General features: G+C 46.2%; 2 protein-coding genes and 1 pseudogene across 2 annotated transcripts; 1 reads left to right on the top strand and 2 right to left on the bottom strand.

Moving 5' to 3' along the window:
- Positions 1 to 1,361: 1,361 nt before the first annotated feature.
- On the bottom strand, positions 1,362 to 11,771 carry LOC117865922 (uncharacterized). Its single transcript, XM_072295380.1, has 5 exons — positions 9,442 to 11,771; positions 6,954 to 7,083; positions 6,066 to 6,372; positions 3,088 to 3,204; positions 1,362 to 1,967 (listed from the first exon to the last, which is right to left on the bottom strand). Exons 1-2 carry the CDS (start codon positions 9,924 to 9,926, stop codon positions 7,071 to 7,073), a joined length of 498 nt encoding a protein of 165 aa, XP_072151481.1. The 5' UTR covers positions 9,927 to 11,771; the 3' UTR covers positions 1,362 to 1,967; positions 3,088 to 3,204; positions 6,066 to 6,372; positions 6,954 to 7,070.
- On the top strand, positions 1,690 to 9,436 carry LOC117865921 (putative ABC transporter C family member 15). Its single transcript, XM_034750191.2, has 11 exons — positions 1,690 to 1,827; positions 3,040 to 5,399; positions 5,550 to 5,636; positions 5,733 to 6,395; positions 6,487 to 6,651; positions 6,810 to 7,104; positions 7,200 to 7,414; positions 7,961 to 8,266; positions 8,459 to 8,522; positions 8,645 to 8,884; positions 8,985 to 9,436. The coding sequence occupies exons 1-11, from the start codon at positions 1,743 to 1,745 to the stop codon at positions 9,104 to 9,106; spliced, it is 4,602 nt and encodes a 1,533-aa protein (XP_034606082.1). The 5' UTR covers positions 1,690 to 1,742; the 3' UTR covers positions 9,107 to 9,436.
- An 860-nt stretch (positions 11,772 to 12,631) lies between the features above and the next one.
- Positions 12,632 to 16,466, bottom strand: LOC117865923 (uncharacterized; annotated as a pseudogene).
- Between the last annotated feature and the right edge of the window lie 3,580 nt (positions 16,467 to 20,046).

The raw sequence follows: 20,046 nt of genomic DNA on the forward strand, positions 1-20,046 counted from the left end.
AAGGTAAGAGATAGTTTGGAACGTTTCTCAATATCCTTCTCCCTTGGAGCACATTACTCAATGCTACCTTCTTCCTTTCATATTTAATTTCTTAGAGCTAGTGCTAGCTAATACCATTGAAGACGCCGTAAGCTGCGGCATGCATCACCATCTCACATCAGATTTTTAGCATCAAATTAACAGAACACCTCACCTAATCCAGTCTCTTCCTCTTGTCTGGCCCGGCAGTAAAGTTCCTAATCACCCACCAATTCTTTTGATCCGACAGACGACTGAGGTAGAGGATTTTATGGCATATCGTCCGCCCGTGTTCGGTGACGACGATTGTCGACCGGCATGTGCTTGGATCGGATTCGTTGGGCTCAATTCTGTCGAGTCAGGTTTGTTTCATTCCCTAGCATCTAGTAGCTGCAAGTTAAGATCGCTTCAACACAAAAACTAATACCCAACGCCGTCTGTCTGCATCTTCGTGCTACAAAATTACTCCCTCCGTTCTGCAAGGATTGTCTATGCATGGCCTCCGGATTAAACATTTAGCAATGCTTGTCTACTGATTACTGAAGATATGAAAAACATACTTCCGTCTCTAATTAAATATGGAGTAATAAAACGGGGGACATTGAATCTGAAAAGTCACTTCGTGCAACCATGACCCCACCTCGTGTCAAGTCAAGTCACGCATCCTCCACTAAAGAATGTACGTACAGGCTTCCGTGTCCGGGCTTTCCACCGTAAACTTTCCTTGCCGCTTTGCGCGCGAACGCGATCGATCGGTCCGTGCGTGCCTGATCTAGACAAATCATTGGGGCAATGATGGGAATTATATTGAGTGGCTTTCCGTTTCCAGAGCAGTTCGTGCTTCCCCGATTTCGTTCCACGGCCTGGCTCTCTTGTCCGTGAGCTGCAAGGCGTTTCGCGCATCAGTGTGCCGATGGCTCCATGGGCAATTTTTTTCTTGCATGAACCTGCTTGGACCACTTCTCATACTGTACAATATAATACAATTTTTTCACAGGAAGCTCCACAGTCAGTTATGTAATACTCACTCCCAATTATTATTTATTTTTATTCATTTTACTTTTTTTTATATAACTTTTTGCTACGTATGAAGACATACGGCCCGTTCAACAGTGCTGGCTGCACAGCTACAGCTACAGGCCTTACGTTAGCTTTCTTGAACGCTGGCTGTAGCAGCAGCAGCTGTGCAGCCAACACTACTGACCAGGCCGATAGCATATATGTACATGCACAGTAAAAGTTATGAATTTATTAAAGTCAAAACAGATAGTAATTTGGGACGGAGGGAGTAATACCCTAGCAAAATAATGGCAATAAACGCAGCTAATATTGTACCAGCAAAATTAGCAAAACATATCTTTGCATTAATTTGCTGAACTGATTATGTACAAATTTGCAATCCAACTGTTTAGTGTACACTGTACAGTCAAAAAAAAATTCTTAGCATAAGTAAAATACTGATAGGCAGCGGCGTTTTTCCTACGGGCCGTGCGGGGCGCGCCCGGCGAAAAACTGCATGATCGGGATCTGCGGGCACCATGACACGCCAAAAGCGCAACCATCAGGGGTGTCTCAGGCGGCGTCTCCAGTCTCCACCTCCACTATAAACCGTCACCAGTTCACCACCGCCTCCCCCCTCTATTTCTCTCCTCCCTCCCTCCAATTCCATCCCTCTCTTGGTCTCTCTCTCTCTCTCTCGCTCGCTCGCTCATTGGGCAGACACGATGGAGAGAGGGAGCCTGCAGCTCCCGGTTCTCGCGAGGATCCCCAAGATGTTTATCCGCGGGGGCTTGCTCGATGATTCCTCAGGTAACTCTTCGTCCGGGATTAATCCCTGCATCTGCATCTGCATGCGTCTGGTTCTTTTCTTCAGCATATCCACGAACGCAGTTACACCGCATACCGTTCTCCTTCACCCCATTTTCCTTTTCAATTCTGCTTTCCTGATCCTGCAATGTTTGCAAAGATGGACATCAGTGGAACAGAAATAAGTGAAGCAGTAGGGTGCATGTGTAAATACTACAAGCAGTAGTATCCAAGGAACAAAAAGTCGTTCATAATTTTGATATATATAGCTCTAGTGTTTTAGTGATACGTACTCATTTACGTAAGTGAGATATTACACTACCCACAGTGTCCAAACACTTTGGCCTTCATCTAATAAAAAAATTACTTTAGCAGTTGTAGAAATTTATTCAAAGCATGTCCTGTTAGGAAAACACAGCAATCTGGGATGGCAGCAGGCAAGTCATGGCCAGTGATTGCCTTTCAGTTCCATGCCCATCCAACTAGCGTCCAACTCTCTCCATCTCTAGGAGTTTAGGACCTAACACCTCTTCTGCTGTCAGATAACATTACAATCGTAGCATGAAAACAAAATACTGAACGAGTAAACATTTATAGTGCAATCAGAGAATGTTTCTGTCAGCACATGAGGTTACTGGATACAGTAATATTTATCACTTTGGCTGGAAGTCGACAAATATTTAGTAGTTGACTAGTTTTGGTTCATCAAAGTAGACCTTCAGGTAAAGGAGAACGCCAGTATGAAAGATATAGCCACTTGGGGAGTAGTTCACATCACTACTTAACTAGGCAGCTAATTAAGCTGACGAAAGCTCAAAAAAAGGCATAAAAACAAAATGCATTGTCTAATCAATCTTGACAAGAGTAAAGCAGAATGAGCCTGGATGTGACTCTCTCTTATCCTACAACCAACTATGGCTTGAAGTAGAAAGCAAACAAAATTTATAACATGGCGTATAGCATAGTTTACCACTTTACCTCAACTGAAACTCCCCAAACATGAGAATAATGATTGGAATTAATCACCCCCCCCCACCCCACCCCCCCAACAGTTTACATGGTAGGTCAATTTTAGCAGCTTATATTCAGTTTTAAATAATATTTGGAAGGACAACTTCAAAATTTAGTCCCAAAAAGCTAATGTTGGTTCTTGATAATCCAATGATGTATTCTGCCATTTGGTTTTGACATGAAATTCGCAATGTATTATTACAGATTATACTACATTGCCCTATATGCAAGAGTGGCAGGAGCTATATTCACCTTGCTTCTGGATGACCACTTTTGCACTGATACAACTGATATTCATCATGAGTATATCGGCTCAATTTCTGTTCAAGAAAATCAGATGGTGGAGACAAAGATTGAAGACTGCAACTCCTGACAGCAATAAACAGCATCAGGAGCACGAAATTACAGACTTAAAGCTGGGTATCTCATATAAAGCATGCAAAGCTTGTTGCCTGCTTCTATTAGCCGCTCATGTTGTGAGGACAGTATTTCCACAGTTACATGAAAAAATAAGTGATTGCAAGTATCTCCCCTTTATTCTTTGTGAAGGTTTGCAGGTGCTATCATGGCTAATATTAGCATTAGCAGTATTCGGTTTTCAGAAAACAAAATCTGCAAAACTTCCATTGATAATTCGGTCCTGGTGGATATTTAACTTTCTGCAATCAGTCACCATTGTGACACTTGATCTCAGGTCAATTTTGACAGTTAATGAAGATATAGGATTTGAAGAAGGGATCGATCTATTCATGCTTGTTGTTTGCACTTATCTGTTTGCAATTTCAGCCAGAGGGAAAACAGGAATCACATTTACATACAGCAACATAACAGAGCCACTATTGAGTCCATCTGTGGGACAACAGGCTGAAGCCAAAAGGGCATGTCCATATGGAAGAGCAAGTATTGTTGGACTTGTCACATTCTCCTGGATGAACCCTGTCTTTGCTATTGGATACAAGAAACCTCTAGAGAAGAATGATGTGCCAGATGTTGATGGCAAAGACTCCGCTGAGTTTCTGTCTGATTCATTCAAAAAGATCATAGATGATGTTGAACGCAGGCATGGTTTAAGTACTTCGTCAATCTATAGAGCAATGTTTCTATTTATGAGACGGAAAGCAATGATCAACGCAGGATTTGCAGTATTAAGTGCCAGTGCATCCTATGTCGGACCCTCACTGATTAATGACTTGGTGAAATTCCTTGGGGGGCAGAGGCAATATGGACTCAGAAGAGGTTACATTCTCGCTGTTGCATTTCTAAGTGCCAAAGTTGTGGAGACCATAGCGCAGAGGCAGTGGATTTTTGGAGCACGACAACTCGGGATGCGCCTGCGAGCTGCTTTGATATCCCACATCTATCAAAAGGGGCTCCGCTTATCTTGCAGTTCAAGGCAGAAGCATACTAGTGGAGAGATCATAAACTACATGAGTGTAGATGTACAAAGGATAACTGATGTCATATGGTATACGAACTACATCTGGATGCTACCCGTTCAGCTTTCATTAGCTGTCTATGTTCTCCATAGAAACTTAGGGGTTGGGGCCTGGGCTGGTTTAGCAGTGACATTGGCAATAATGGCATGCAATATTCCACTAACCAGAATGCAAAAGAGGTTGCAAGGCAAGATCATGGTTGCCAAAGACAATAGAATGAAGGCAACAACGGAAGTCCTTAGAAGCATGAAAATACTGAAACTTCAAGCATGGGATATTAAGTATCTTCAAAAGTTGGAAGCTTTACGAGGTGAAGAGTACAATTGGCTATGGAAATCTGTGAGGTTGTCAGCTCTAACAACATTCATATTTTGGGGGTCGCCTGCATTCATTTCCTCCATAACATTTGGGTCATGTATATTGATGGGGACTCCTCTGACGGCTGGAACTGTTTTGTCAGCTCTTGCAACATTCCGTATGCTACAAGATCCAATTTTCACACTTCCTGACTTGCTTTCAGTGTTTGCTCAGGGAAAAGTTTCAGCTGATAGAGTGGCAAAATACCTCGAGGAAGAAGAATTGAAATGTGATGCAGTTATAGAAGTACCAAGAAATGAAACAGACTATGATGTGGAGATTGATCATGGAATATTCAGCTGGGAACTGGAGACGACTTCTCCAACTCTGACAGATGTTGATTTAAAAGTAAAGAGAGGGATGAAAGTGGCTATCTGTGGAATGGTCGGCTCTGGAAAGTCCAGTCTATTATCATGCATACTTGGGGAGATGCCAAAGCTAGATGGTACTGTCAGGGTCAGTGGTAGCAAAGCATATGTTCCTCAAACTGCCTGGATCCTGTCTGGGAACATCAGGGAAAACATTCTGTTTGGAAAACCATATGACAAGGACAAGTATGAAAATATCATAAAAGCCTGTGCACTGACAAAAGACCTTGAGTTGTTTGCAAATGGGGATTTGACTGAGATTGGTGAAAGAGGAATTAACATGAGTGGTGGACAGAAACAGAGAATTCAGATTGCAAGGTCGGTGTATGAGGATGCAGATATTTACCTCTTTGATGATCCTTTTAGTGCAGTAGATGCTCACACTGGAAGCCAGCTTTTCAAGGTTCGTTTCGTAGTTCCAATAAATGCACAGCTATCTTAAGCTTTGTAATAGTAATCTGACAATTTGACTGTTTTGAGTCTCAACATTGATTCAGAAATGGATAAAATAATTGGCTCATATCTAAGCAAATAAAATAATTTTATCCTGCAGGATTGTGTAATGGGAATTCTTAAAGACAAAACAGTATTGTACGTGACCCATCAAGTCGAATTCCTTCCAGCCGCAGACCTTATACTGGTACGTGTCCAAAAATACTTTTAGTTTTACTTATCATGTCCAGGGTCCAAAGTTTAAAGTTGCCAAATAACTAACCACGTGGATTCAAAATAATAGGTCATGCAAGATGGAAAAATCGTGCAGAAAGGGAAATTTGATGAGCTCCTTCAACAGAATATAGGATTTGAAGCTATAGTAGGAGCCCATAGCCAGGCTCTTGAATCTGTTATGAATGCTGAGAGTTCCAGCAGAATGCTGTCAGACAACCGAAAATCAGCAGACAGTGAGGATGAGCTTGATACAGAAAATGAAATGGACGATCAACTTCAGGGCATAACAAAGCAAGAGTCTGCACATGATGTCTCACAAGACATCAGTGAGAAGGGGAGGTTGACGCAAGAAGAAGAACGAGAAAAGGGAGGCATTGGCAAGAAGGTCTACTGGGCATACCTGAGGGCAGTTCATGGTGGAGCCTTAGTGCCACTAACAATAGCCGCACAGTCATTCTTCCAAATATTTCAGGTAGCAAGCAACTATTGGATGGCATGGGCATCTCCTCCGACATCTGCAACCACTCCAATGGTTGGATTAGGCCTCCTCTTCTCTGTATATATAGCACTATCTATGGGAAGTGCCCTGTGCGTCTTGGCTCGGTCCTTGCTCGTGTCACTGATTGGTCTACTAACATCAGAAAAGTTCTTCAAGAACATGCTCCACTGCATCCTGCGTGCCCCAATGTCTTTCTTTGACTCCACACCTACAGGCAGAATTTTGAACAGGGTTAGTGCTGATTTAATTTTATGAACATTTTATCCTCTCACATACTTACACACCACCTAAACTAATTAATGTGTGTTTTTGTGTGAAACAGGCCTCTAATGACCAAAGTGTTCTAGATCTGGAAATAGCAAACAAGCTTGGCTGGTGTGTGTTTTCAATCATACAAATTCTGGGAACCATTGGTGTTATGTCACAAGTTGCATGGCCAGTTTTTGCTATCTTTGTTCCGGTGACCGTGGTCTGTTTCCTGTGTCAAGTACGAACCTTTAAAAATGATCTTCTGTTTATAATTAGCATTTTCCTATTACTTTTGTGTACCATGAATTCTAGGAAGATTTCCTAGCAGCTTCCTCTTTATTGATGGTCACTCATTTCACAAAATGCTGAACCTGTACACTTTCTGTATGTGTGCAGCGCTACTACATACCAACAGCAAGAGAGTTGGCTCGTTTATCACAAATTCAAAGGGCTCCAATCCTACATCATTTTGCAGAATCGCTAGCAGGAGCATCAAGTATTAGAGCATTTGGGCAGAAAGATCGTTTCAGAAAAGCAAACCTTGGTCTTGTTGACAACCACTCCAGGCCATGGTTCCATAACATCTCTTCAATGGAGTGGCTTTCTTTCAGGCTAAACATGCTATCCAACTTTGTCTTTGCCTTTTCTTTAACTCTGCTAGTGAGCCTTCCTGAAGGTTTTATAAACCCAAGTAAGCTCTATATGCACATAAGCTCACGCTGACTACAAAATCCTCAAGCTATCTTATGTTTGATAATTGTCAAACTAATATGACTGTACGTACAGGCATTGCTGGACTTGCAGTGACTTATGCATTGAACCTCAATTCTCAGCTGGCATCCATAATTTGGAACATTTGCAACACAGAAAACAAAATGATATCTGTTGAAAGAATAATGCAATACTCCAGGATCCCTAGCGAGGCACCTCTCACAGTTGACCACTACCGCCCACCAAACAGCTGGCCAGAAGCTGGAACTATCAATATAAGATCCTTGGAGGTATGTATAGAATTATAATGAGTTCTGACCCACTATAGGTGTGAGTAATCAAGTGTGAATGTGTACAGTATTACTTAGCAAACCCAAACAAATCTCACACGGAGACTAGCTAGCCTGAAAAACTGATATTTAAGAATTATGTCTGAAATTGAATAATTGTATGCTCAACTAGGTTAAACAACCTGCAGAAAATGCTGCTGAGCAGAACTAATCTCAGGAAAGTGCCGAGTTAATGATGTTTTACCAAAGAGGGTAATATGCACATATTTTAAAATATGAGAGAAAAATAATGAGCATACTTTTTATGCTTTCTCATGCAACAAAAGTAGTTATATGGTTACATAAGCTAAGGGGATTGCCACAGAATGTCAAGAATGAAAAAACACATAAGACTGGAGTGGCAGATATAGATGCCAGTTAACTGTGTTTTCTCTATAATGAGAGTGGAAGTCTTTTTTATTTTTAAGAAGGGAAACTTAAAATTTTATTTACCCTGATACATGCACTTTCTCAATTGTAGTCACCTAATGTTCTTTGCTTTTACAGGTTCGATATGCGGAGCATCTCCCATCTGTTTTGAGAAACATATCATGCACAATTCCAGGAAGGAAGAAGGTAGGAATTGTAGGACGCACTGGTAGTGGAAAGTCCACATTTATCCAAGCACTTTTCAGGATCGTTGAACCAAGGGAAGGAACAATTGAAATCGACAATGTTGACATCTGCAAAATAGGGCTGCATGATTTACGTGGCAGACTTAGCATCATCCCACAGGATCCAACTATGTTTGAGGGAACAGTCAGAGGGAATCTGGATCCCCTAAACGAGTATTCTGATCATCGCGTGTGGGAGGTAACTTAATGAACATTTAAAAACCTCTGGCGATTCTGATATTAATTAAAACTGTAACTTGATCAAAATTCAATCTGTAAATAAAAAAACAGAATGCCAAGATTATAGAAAAACGTGCTGACTAGGGCAAAGAGGTTTTAGTTTTTGAAACATATGATAAGGAATCTGTTTTCACCCTCTCCTTTTGGACAGATTTTGGACAAATGCCAGCTTGGTGACATAGTTCGGCAAAGCCCAAAGAAGCTGGACTCGACAGGTAATGCATTCTGAGTACAGTAGCCAAATGTAAAAAATTAAGATCGAGGGATATGAAATTCTAGTTGGTTGATACTATAACAATATGTTCATTGGGATTGTAACATGAGATATCTCTTGCAGTTGTTGAGAATGGGGAGAACTGGAGTGTTGGACAGAGGCAGCTGTTTTGCCTTGGAAGGGTTCTGCTAAAGCGAAGCAACGTTCTTGTGCTCGATGAGGCAACTGCTTCAGTTGACTCCTCTACTGATGCGGTTATCCAAGAAACAATCCGCGAGGAATTCGGGAATTGCACGGTCTTGACAATAGCTCACAGAATCCACACTGTAATTGATAGTGATCTCATTCTTGTTTTCAGTGAAGGTATGCCACGTGATATGAAGCACCAGTTCTCTACATTTATTAGATGTAGCTGCTGGATTACTGACATATGTGCGCTCTAATGAATTATCATGATGAGCAGGAAGAATTATAGAATATGACACGCCATCAAAATTACTGGAGAATGAGAGCTCTGAATTCTCCAGACTCATAAAGGAGTACTCGCGGCGATCACATGGCTTCAGTGGAACAGCAAACAGTTGAACGGCAACAAGAACAGCATGAGGCCAAGATGGTGAAGCTCGATATGGAAGTTGACTGACTACCACACAATATCTCGAAATGTGACAAGTACGCACCAAAACTACGCGGGCCGGATTTACAAGGGATGGCCCTGCCATACTAGCTCTTAGTTTAAGATGATTCAGAGAATTGGAGTGATGTTAGTTTATTATTACTGTTGATGCAAGGAAATGTTGAAAAAAGAAACAAGAAATTGGCAGCTATGCCGTGTAAATTATGCACTGAAAAGTAACCATGAAGTTGGATGAAAACAAGCGGAGCTGAATGAACAAGTACTGGTTTAGTGGACAACTTACATCCAGCGCTGTAGGGGCTCCGGAGCATATGTACTAATGTACTCGCTGGGGTTTGCGAAGAGTGCGGCCATCTTTGCACCTGATGGGCCACCGGCGGCGACCTTGGAGATGATCCTGAAGACGCGGACGTGGAACCGGAGCAAGATCGACAGCGGGCTCCGGTCCCTGATGGGGATGGGCGGCAGGAAACGCTCCAGGTAATGCTCCGCGTCGGCCGACTGCCCCGACCGCAGCATCCGCTCGACGCGCGCAGCCTCAAACACCTCCACAGGCTTCCCCGCCCTGATCAGGAAGCAAAAGAGTGTCAGGACAAAGCGGGACGGTGAATCGATCTGCATCCGAGGCAGGGGAATCAATGGATAGTAGATCAAGGGTCTGATCTGATTGGGTACAGATAGAAATTGAGGTAGCGAGCGTACTCGCGGTGGATCTTCAGGAAAGCGGAACACCGGCGAGTCCCAAACGGAGCGCCGCCGCATCGCCATCGAGTACGGGTTCCAAATATGAAGGATGAAAACACGCGGAACTGAATGAACAAGTACTAAACCTGTGGCGGACCGTGCGCGACCATGCCTGCACACGGAGCACGGCCGGCGTTGCGAGCTTACTCACCGATCAGAGGTGAAGGAACGGACAGCAGCTAAGTAGATGGTAGCGGGATGCGGCGACGGCGCGGCGAACTCACATCCGCGTTGGTCGCTCGCTGTCCCCATCCGCGGCTCCGCGCGCGCTCCTCTGCCACAAATGCCGACGCTCGAGCGACCCCAGAACGTACGCGCGCAGAGGGGAGGGTTGGGGTTGGTTGGTCCACGCCCTGGGGAGCGCCGCCGCCGCCGCCGCCCGCCCGCCGGAGCCCTTGTGGAAGCGGCGGCGAGCGACCGGCGTAACCGATATTTACAAATCAGTCCCAAACTTTACAGATAAGACCCTAATTTGGATCGCGACTATTAATCGCGATCCAAATTTTTGCAAATAACTCCCTAAACTGGATCGTGATTATTAATCGCGATTCGATATTTTCAAATAACCCATAATCGCGATCCAATATTTTCAAATAACCCCCTATTCTCCCTTGGTTAGAGGGGCTGCTGCTAGGTCCTCGCTAGTGGCTGCCGCCGTCGTTGGCCTCGCTGTGCGTGTCCGGACAACCTAGTCAAATCGAGCATCGTTAGCGCCCTGTCCGAGCGAGTAGTTCCCGTCTCACAGTGCCCGCTGTCATCCTGTTCGGCCTGCATCCTCGGAGGCACGCAGAGTAGAGCAACACGAGGAGCTCTGCTGGGGTATATCCTCGTCTTCTCCACCATCTGGGGGCGTTTATGGCACGTTCAAACAGCAGTCGTCTATAAGTGTAAGTCATATCACATAAAGATAGTAAAATAGATAAGTTGTGCAAAGGTTGTTTGTGATGTTATCCGTAAAATATTTAATTCACAAGTGAATCTATAAATTATTGTGATCAAACATAAATCATATCTTTGTAGGTTATTTTGTGGCTTGTTTGGCTGATTTAGCACCTATGTGATTAATATAGCCATTTGTGGTATAAAATTTATGAGAAGATAGCCGCCGACCGGTAAAAGCAAATAAATTTAAAAATTTCTAAGCCTATAAATCTTGTCATTCGTAAGTTTTGTTATTTCATTAGAAATTTTATTACTTACATGAACATCTAGAACATAATTTGAATACCAGATATATGAAAAGGTATGTTCGGCTGAATTTATAAACCCACTGAAAAGCTGAAATAACTAATTTGTTGTGAGAGAAAAATACTATTCAGTAGGGCCAAGTGCAGCGTGCACCAGTATCGTATCCGATGGTGTGAGGTCCTCCGCACACCGTTTCTCTGCTCTTTCTCTCTCTCCTACCCACGGACCAATATCTTATCCAAAAGCAGCGCGGCGGCGAACTCGGTGGGCAGCAGCGAGCTTCGCGGGCGGCGCGGCGGCAGCCAGCTTCGTGGGCGGCGACGGTGGGAAGCCGAGCCCGGCGGGTGGCCGCGAGCTTCACACACAGGTGACGTTCGGGGGGTGGCAACGGCGGTCGGCCACGAGCTTCATGGGCGACGCGACGGTGTCCGACTTTGCGAACGGCAGCGGCGGCGACCTGAGTAGACAGAGAGTAGGTTTGCGCCATCTCTCCCTCTTCCAATGTCAGGCTTCACCCGCCGCCGCACCGGATCCGCCCGAGCCGTCGCCGGCTGCAGGCGAGGCGTACAACGCCTGCTCAGTCGTCTTTTTTGCATCGGGCCACCAGCCCGCGTCGTCGCCTCGCCAGACGACGGCAACATTCTCTCTTCATATTAATTTCGCTCCACATCATCACCGAACCTACGTGGCAATCCTTTCAGATGACCCACCGACAACCGTTGTACGTGTCCTAGCCAAACACGCCGGCGGCGGCGCGGTGGGAGCGGGATGGCGGCAGATTGTCCACTGGACCCCCAGAGCGTTCGTGCTCGCGCCACAATTCAAACAGGGGCAATGGGCGCGTCATGCTGGGCCGTGCCACAGCAGCACACAGCCCGACTCTCATCCGTCGCCCAGAACTCTCAGATGGAGGAGCTCCTACCCGAGCTCTCACCCGTCCGCAGGAGCAGCTGCCAGGACGCGCGCCCTGGCTCCGAAACCTCCGAATCGAGGCCGCTCCCATCTCCATCCGTGGCATCGAGGAGAGGGAGAGAGGGAGAGGAGTGCGTACAGAGTAAATCCAGCGCCGCCGCTTTACTACACAGCCCAAGGCGCATCCCGGCCGGTCCGCCACGTCCGCATTGCCGCCCGTCGACGCGGCCGCCCTTGCGCAGCGCCGACCGCCGCCGCATCCGCATCCCGCGTGGCTGCCTTGCCCGCGCCACCGCCGCAGCCCGCAGGCCTGCCCGCGCGGCGGCCCCCTGCCTTGCCCACGGGGGCGCAGCGGGCTGCCTGCACCACGACCTGCTGCACGCGCTTGTGCTGGGAGAGAGAGCAGAGAGCGCAGCAGCAGCAATCTCAACCGAACATGTACAGAAATCAGAAGCCAACAGACGATTCTCGTGCCGTTTCGTTCCAAAAAAGAAAATGGCAGGCAAACAAGCTCAGAACTAACATTCATTCTCATTGCAAAACCGCATTCATTTTTGCTGTTCGTAAGTCAAAGTGCCTCTCAGGGCCACGGCACCAAATGTGACTACGTATGTATTTGGAGCAGGAGCATGTATCAAACCAACTACTGAACCCACTGTACATATCAAACGAAAAAACAAACGATACATTCACAGAAAGCAGGCAATCGTATACGTCCAAGACTCATCATGCAGATCAAGGATCTCATCACAACACCACTTGTTGAGAACAGGCACAACCATTAGCAACAGGCAAAGCCGTCAGCAGCAGGCTCCTCATGAACAGATCAGCCAATCCTCTAGCTCAAATTTCTAGTCACTTCATAAGGTCCTCGGCCACATCCTTCTCATCCTCTAAGGCATCATGGAACCTGCAACGAACTCCAGTTGTTAGCATTGCAGAGAAAACAAACATTTGTAGCTCAGAATGGACCGGCAACTTAACTGCTTCTTACCATGTAATGTCCGGCTTGTCACTCTTCAAATCCATTTCATGTTGACACTTGGCTGAGTTGTGCCGCCCGAGTACCGACTGTAGGTAAATAGGCTCCTGCACCTGCGATACCAGTCGCCAGATTAGCCGCCTCTTCAACATGCCAAGCTATGAACTCTCTTCGTACCCATCCAGGAGGGATGGCAGACTCTGAAGATGCACCTTGTGAATCACCATCATCCCCGTCTGTCCATTGGGCGATCATTCTTGTCATCATCCTTTGAATCATCATTGTCATCTTTACCATTGTTGCACTCCTCAGGTAGCTTGTCAGGAGAAAGTTTCTTGGTCGGCCTCAAATACATATTGGGATAGATATATGAAAATGAATCATGAGCTCTCTTAGGCGGGCTAGAGATTCCGTTGCAACAGCGTATCACCTTAAGATCATCCCCCTCAATGTTCAGCTTGTATACTGGTTCATGGAGCTCAATCATGTTTTGCAGCCCGACCTGAAGTGCCATGGCACTGGCCACAATCTGATCCACATCTCCTACTGGACCAGCATAGGAGGAGAGCACCTGGCCTTCGTCGTTGTGTAATATGCCACCGATTCAGGCGGGACGACGTTTAGAACAGCCGATCCCATGGAAGTTGAGCTTGATCCAACCCTCGGGAGGAGGGGACCATGTTGTCCGATTCTTCGCTGGAAGCCGATGACGGAAAACAGATCCCCAGAATGGAGGATCATCATCCTCGTAGCCAGATTGATCTTTGAATGGGCGTGATATTCTCTCTTCCAATTGCACACGGAGGGATGCCACATGACTGACAAAATAGAGAGAAGAACAATTAGTGATGTTTCCACCAAAATGATTAGCCTTTACCTAAAATTTTCGTTTAGAATGCTGTAACACAAAGCAAGCAAATGTTAAATAGCAAGATATCGGCCTCAAGCATATAGAAGTCTTACTCAAAAGCAAGGAATGAGTTGTATTCCATCTCCTGCGTGAGGTTAAGGTAATTTTTTTCCTTGAGCTTCAGCCCTGTAAACAAATGCATCATCTACTTCAAAAAATCACAACCATTCACCAGTACACAAATACAGTAGAGAGAAATCAAATATTAGTACAAGTTCAGAAGCAGAACACATACTTGGCAGTTTTGAGTGTATGTCCATATCATCATCTGCTTCAAGAAACTCCAACTTCAGTTCAGACACACCAATTAATCTCTCATAAGATTTTCCCATAGAAAGTACTTCATGAATATAATCCTTGGTTGCTCACACGAATCTGTCCCTTTCCAAAGTCAGCGAATCCCTGATACTGGTAGATCCACAGTTCCAGTTTTCAATTGCACTAGAAATCAATTTCCCACTGTCCTTAAACCTATAGGAAACAAGAATCATCTTCTGCTTAGGAGAGAAATTTGATTCCAAGAGATTCCCCCCTAATTTTAGTCCTGGAACATGGAAAATTGTTGGCTTCTCAACAGTTCTCTGGCACTGCTCATTAACTAGAAGCACTCTCACTCCCAAGTCCAAGCAAGCCTTGACATCTGCTAGAGAGAGAGCGGGGTCATAGATTTCAATGTCACCGATCGGAAACACCTCATCTTCCTTCAGAAGAAGAGCGAAAGCAAGCTGATACTGAGACTTCACGTCAAATTCAAAGCTCCCAATGCCATAAATAACTAATTCCATGCATTCATGAGCTCCCAACATGCTTGAGATGCAATCTCCGATGCTCGGGTTTTCCTTGAGCTGACCAATGAGCTTTGTGTACGGCGAAGAACTGCTGACATCGATCATAGTTTAACGGACTTCGTTGACTATGCTTGCTGCTTCCTTTAAGTCCTTGTCCTCGATGTATGCATCACTAGGATTTAAATGCCATCTAGTTTAATTGGAAAACAAAACAGAACAGGAATTAGTCAGTGAAGTCAATAACAACAAGGAATAAAAATAAACTTCCAATGACAGATAGGACACATTTCCTATTACAGTAGTACTCTATGCTCTCTCTGCAACAATATTTATATGAATTTTATTTTACATGTAAATCATAAGATACATCAAATATCTTGTAGACATATACCTTTCAAGTCATTTTAATATTTACACTTTTGCAGAATATTGCATTAATACATCATTGAAGAAAATAATAACTTGCAATGCAGCAATAGCATGATTGGTGAACAAAACTCGCTCAAAGTTCAATAGCGCGCGCGAGAGAGAGAGAGAGAGAACCATAACCAAATCTAGAAGCCAGAAACTGAACAAACACAGGTCATCAGGAGGCAGTGCAGTGACTAGTGCACAGAGCACATTTCACTCCAGAAACCTAAAATGTATCAGATCATTGCAAACAGTATATTTTTTTTAACTTCATTTCATGGATTCCAGTGATCAGACAACCGGGGGAGGGGGGGGGGGGGGGGGGGAGGAGGGGGGGGGGGGAGGGGGGGGGACTGATTCAAAGAATAGCAGCAGTTATGTGATCTTACCCAGCTAACTGAGCATCATAGTTCATCTGGACATTCACTGTGCTCCAGACCGTAGTAGAATTACCTGCAACAGTGAAAGAGGCAACACGACACCAGACCCCAATTCCATGATCCTCAAACATATATGTTTTACAAATTGTGCTGCAGAACAACCTGGCACAAGATGTTCCATGTCGATTTCAGGATCCAGATGGAACAGATGGACTGAAAACGTGTTGGGAAGAGCACTGATCATGTCACATCTCTCTCTGCGAGCAATGCAGTACATGCATACACACTCCTCTGAATCGCTATCTTCAGAATGTCATCTCTTTTCAGGAAAGGATCAAGACTATCGTCTTCCCAGAGAGGGCTATCGAGCAAACCATCGATCTCTGCGCATAGCTCGATCTCATACACATAATCCTGAACTGCCAGTACCCTCCTCACCTTCTCCCTCTGCTCGGAGACGCCAAACTTCTCCTGCTTGGACATGCTGAGCTCAAGCATTTTCACCATAGCACTGAAGCTGTGTCCGAGAAAGACAATCTTTCCGAGCTGCTCCACGCTCCAGTTCAAGGTGACAAGGTTCTAGAAGAAGACGCGGTCCGCGTACGGCATGAAGATAAGCGTCGGCTCGCGCACCGGGCGGCACTGCTGGACCGAGGCGGTGACCACACAGCCCAGCTCCTCCATGGCGCAGCGCTCCACGGGGGCCGCGGTCGGGCACACCACCTTTCGCCGACCGCGTCCGGGAACGCGTCGCGCAGGAGGAGCAGGATGGCGAGGCGGAACCGCGGCGCCCAGTTGTACTGTCGCCGCCGCCGCGGACGCGCGCCAGGGCGTCGGATGCGAAGAGGTCGAAGAGCTTGGCAAAGAGCCTGGACGACGCGGCCAGCTCCATGGCGAGCCGCATGGAAGCCACTAGCCGCGCGTGGTCGCCCATTACGAACTCCTCCATGACCAGGCCGGGCGACGAAGAACAGGCGCCGCCTGCGCTCCGCCACACCGGAACGAACATCAGGGCACGGAAAAGTGCGGGCTTTTCGTCAACGAAACCCATGATCGACGCAGAAGGTGGAAAGTCGGGGATGGATGGTTGATGCTTACCCCAGGAACAACTAATGCTTCCTGATCAGGCTCCATCGCCTCCTCCGCCACAGGGCCAAGATCTGGAGGGGACGAGAGCAAATCAGCTTAGTGATGTAGAGGCAGCAGGATGGATGGATTGATGTATGCAATGCAACGCAGAGGGGGAGAAGAGAAGGTGATGGATCGAGATCGATTACCAGTAGCAGGATCAGGGGGTGGTGAAGCTGAAACCTTGGCCATGGAGTGCCCATCGCGGCGTCGTGGGTTGGTCGGCGGGCGAGCTTGAGGGCGGATTCCTCTCCGCGCGGCGCACCCGCGCTGGGTTTTAGGTGGGTTTTGTGCCGCTTCTGTTGCTCTGGTAGGAGAAAGAAAAGCAGGGTGGGAAGGAGTGGTTTCGCGTTGGGGGTTTCGGTTTCGTCGAGCTGTCACTGGCGCAGAGTCTGTCAGAGATATTTTGTCGCTTCCTTCAGGCATAAGGGCCTGTTTGGCAGAGCTCCACGCAGCTTCAGATTCTCAAAAACAGCTCCGCTCCTAATTTTTCCAGCCAAACGGTTCAGCTTCGTGAAATCTAGATCCGCAAAAAACCCAGATCTAGCTCCCAGATCCACCAAATCCATGGAGCACCTCACGAGGTGCTCTCAAAACGTTGGTTTTATAACCCCTCGTGGAGTTGGTGGAAATTACCCACCAATACCATCGATTACACACCCCATACCGGTTTGCTTCATTTTCTTTTTTCTTTCCGCCGCCGCTCCATTTTTACACCGTCGCGTACGCTCATCGGCCACTCCGCCGCCCCGGGGCTTGACTTCGCCGCCGCGCTAGACAGCGGGTTCCTCGACGCGCTCTGCGGCGGCGGCGGTGGTGCTAGCCTGTTCGGGCTGCCCGGGGTCGCGGCGGGGGCCGGCGGCGGCGGGTCCCCGGAGGGGTCCTCGGTGTCGGACCCGGCGTGAGCGCGCGCCAGGGACGGCGGCAATGCTAGGAAGCGGAAGACGCTGCCAGCCGGTGCCGCCAGCGGGGGAGGCCTGCTTGGGCAAGGTGCGGGAAACGACCAACGCGGAGTGGATTCTTCTGCCACGGACTTGTTTGGTTTTAGCTTTCTAGTTTGTCGGATGCGTTGGTCTCATTCTGAATTTTGGTTTGCAGGCTGGGGAGGCCAAGGGGCCGGATTTTGATGGTATGCAAATTGTGCATAAATGATTGGTGATCAATTGAATTGCATACTTTGGCGATAATCCATTGACTAAGGACTGGATATGCTGATGCAGGTCAGTTACAAGCTGATCAGACAAAGATTGACTTCTAGTCCCTGGTGATCCCCAAGGCTGATATTTTTGTATATAGGGAGTATCAAGACATGTGGCAAATGAAGCTCTCCTAAGCTGACCATTGGGAAACTGCTCTTCAACTCATTAGACTGATCAAATCCGTTCAACTTATGAGGCGTATATCCTGTAAGCTGATCAAATCCGTTCAACTTATGAGGCGTATATCCTGTAAGCCTGCAGCTGTTAAAAAGAAAAACAAGAAACCGATAGTACAAAAGTTGTTGGAGAAATCAGAAATGAGCAGGCAATGAGGACCAGACCAAGTTGATATTTTTTACCTGGCCGAGCTCGCGATCCCAGCTCGTCATCTACTAGGGTAAAAATCACGATGGCTCCTGCCTGTTGCCACACCACGTGAAGAGAAAAAAATGAGAAAAAAATGGGAAAACACCAAGGGCATTAGTGGATAATCCAACCAAAAACTCTATTTCTGGATCTGGAGCCGTTGTCTCGGCCAAACACTTTTTCTCAGCTCCACGGTGAGAGCATAGATCCACACTGGAGCTGCTCTGTGGTGGAGCTACTATTTTTGAGGATCTGGAGTTGCGTGGAGCTCTACCAAACAGGCCCTAAGATTTCTCTGCATCTATGCTTCCATCTTCAGGCCATTGCAACTGTACAGTAATGCCATCTCACGTTCTTTATTTTATTATTCTTTTCGTTTCGGTTTACATATCATATTACATTCTCATCCAGCAAAAACCCCCATGTTTCTGGCTGACTTTTTCATGATCCATGCAAATGCACTTTGATCCAAGCAACAGACTTTTGCAGAGAAGCTAGACTCCCATCAGGCCTTGTTTAGTTCCCAATTTGGGAGTGGCAAAATTGGCATTTTGCCATAAATGCGCAACTGTAGCATTTCGTTTGTATTTGTGAAATATTGTCCAAACATTGACTAATTAGGCTTAAAAGATTCGTCTCGCAAAGTACAACAAAACCGTGCAATTAGTTTTTGATTTCGTCTACATTTAGTATTCCATGCATGTACCGCAAGTTTGATGTGATGGGGAATCTTCTTTTTGCATAGTGCCAAAGTTGGGAATTTGGGAGTAACTAAACATGGGGTCAGTCGACAAAGACCAGAAGAAAGTAAATTTCAAACCACAACTTTTGGCATAGCAGTGAGTCGATGAACCAATCAATCATATAACCACTAATGTACACTTGCTGCATACTGCAGAGTATTTACAGCGCCCATTCTTCGACAGAATACATCTTGATTTACATGGCATCAAAACTGAATATGAGGATGTGCAATGGAGCACAAAACACATCTCCATTCAGCAGGGTTTAGAAAGTACAAACAACATGTAATGCATTTCGACGAAGGCAAAGAGATTGTCCGGGCTGCAGATTGGCTGGACAATGTACATGAGACAGCTGAAGTGTACGTGGATGTTAGGATCAATCTGCGGCCAGAGCACGAGCATGTTAGCATGATGGATTTGGATTTTCAGAAGATGAGCAAGCCAGCATCTCAGTTATTGTCCAACTTATCGTCATCATGCACACCATTTTGAGGAATAGTTGCCTTCCTTTGTGGGATACCTTACCCTTCGCTCAAAACCGATAGCAATCTGATAGTTGCTGCCTCAACAACTGGACTAAAAGTGTCTTCGTAATCTATTCCATATCGCTGCTTAAACCCCTTTGCTACAAGACGAGCTTTATATCTATCAATACTACCATCCGCCTTCCTCTTTATTTTATATACCCATTTACAGTCTATGATGTTACTTCCTTTAACTACTGGAACTAAGTGCCATGTGTTATTCGCACGCAAGGCATTGTATTCCTTCGTTCATAGCTATTTTCCAGTTATTATTTTCCAAGGCTTCGGACAAATCATTAGGTTCACCATTAGTAGCAAGTAACCCATACCTTACTGTGCCATCCATGTACCGTTTTTCCTTCCTGATGCCTGCTTGAAGTCTTGTGCGCGGATGACTTTGATTGGAAGTAGTAGAAGGGAGCTCAAGTACTGCATGTGGGACAGTGTCATGCGTCGAAGGCGTGGCCGCAGAAGATCCGGCCTCAGCACTCGAGACGCCGACCGGCGTTGGCGGGCTTGGCGCGGATTGGTCTGGCGTAGGGACCGGTAAGGATCCGCCCGAAGGAGTGTGCACAAGCATGTGCGACGTGTCGCACGCGGGCTCGCTGGG

Source organism: Setaria viridis, chromosome 7 (genome assembly GCF_005286985.2).
Source record: "Setaria viridis chromosome 7, Setaria_viridis_v4.0, whole genome shotgun sequence".
Taxonomy (NCBI): Eukaryota; Viridiplantae; Streptophyta; class Magnoliopsida; order Poales; family Poaceae; genus Setaria; species Setaria viridis.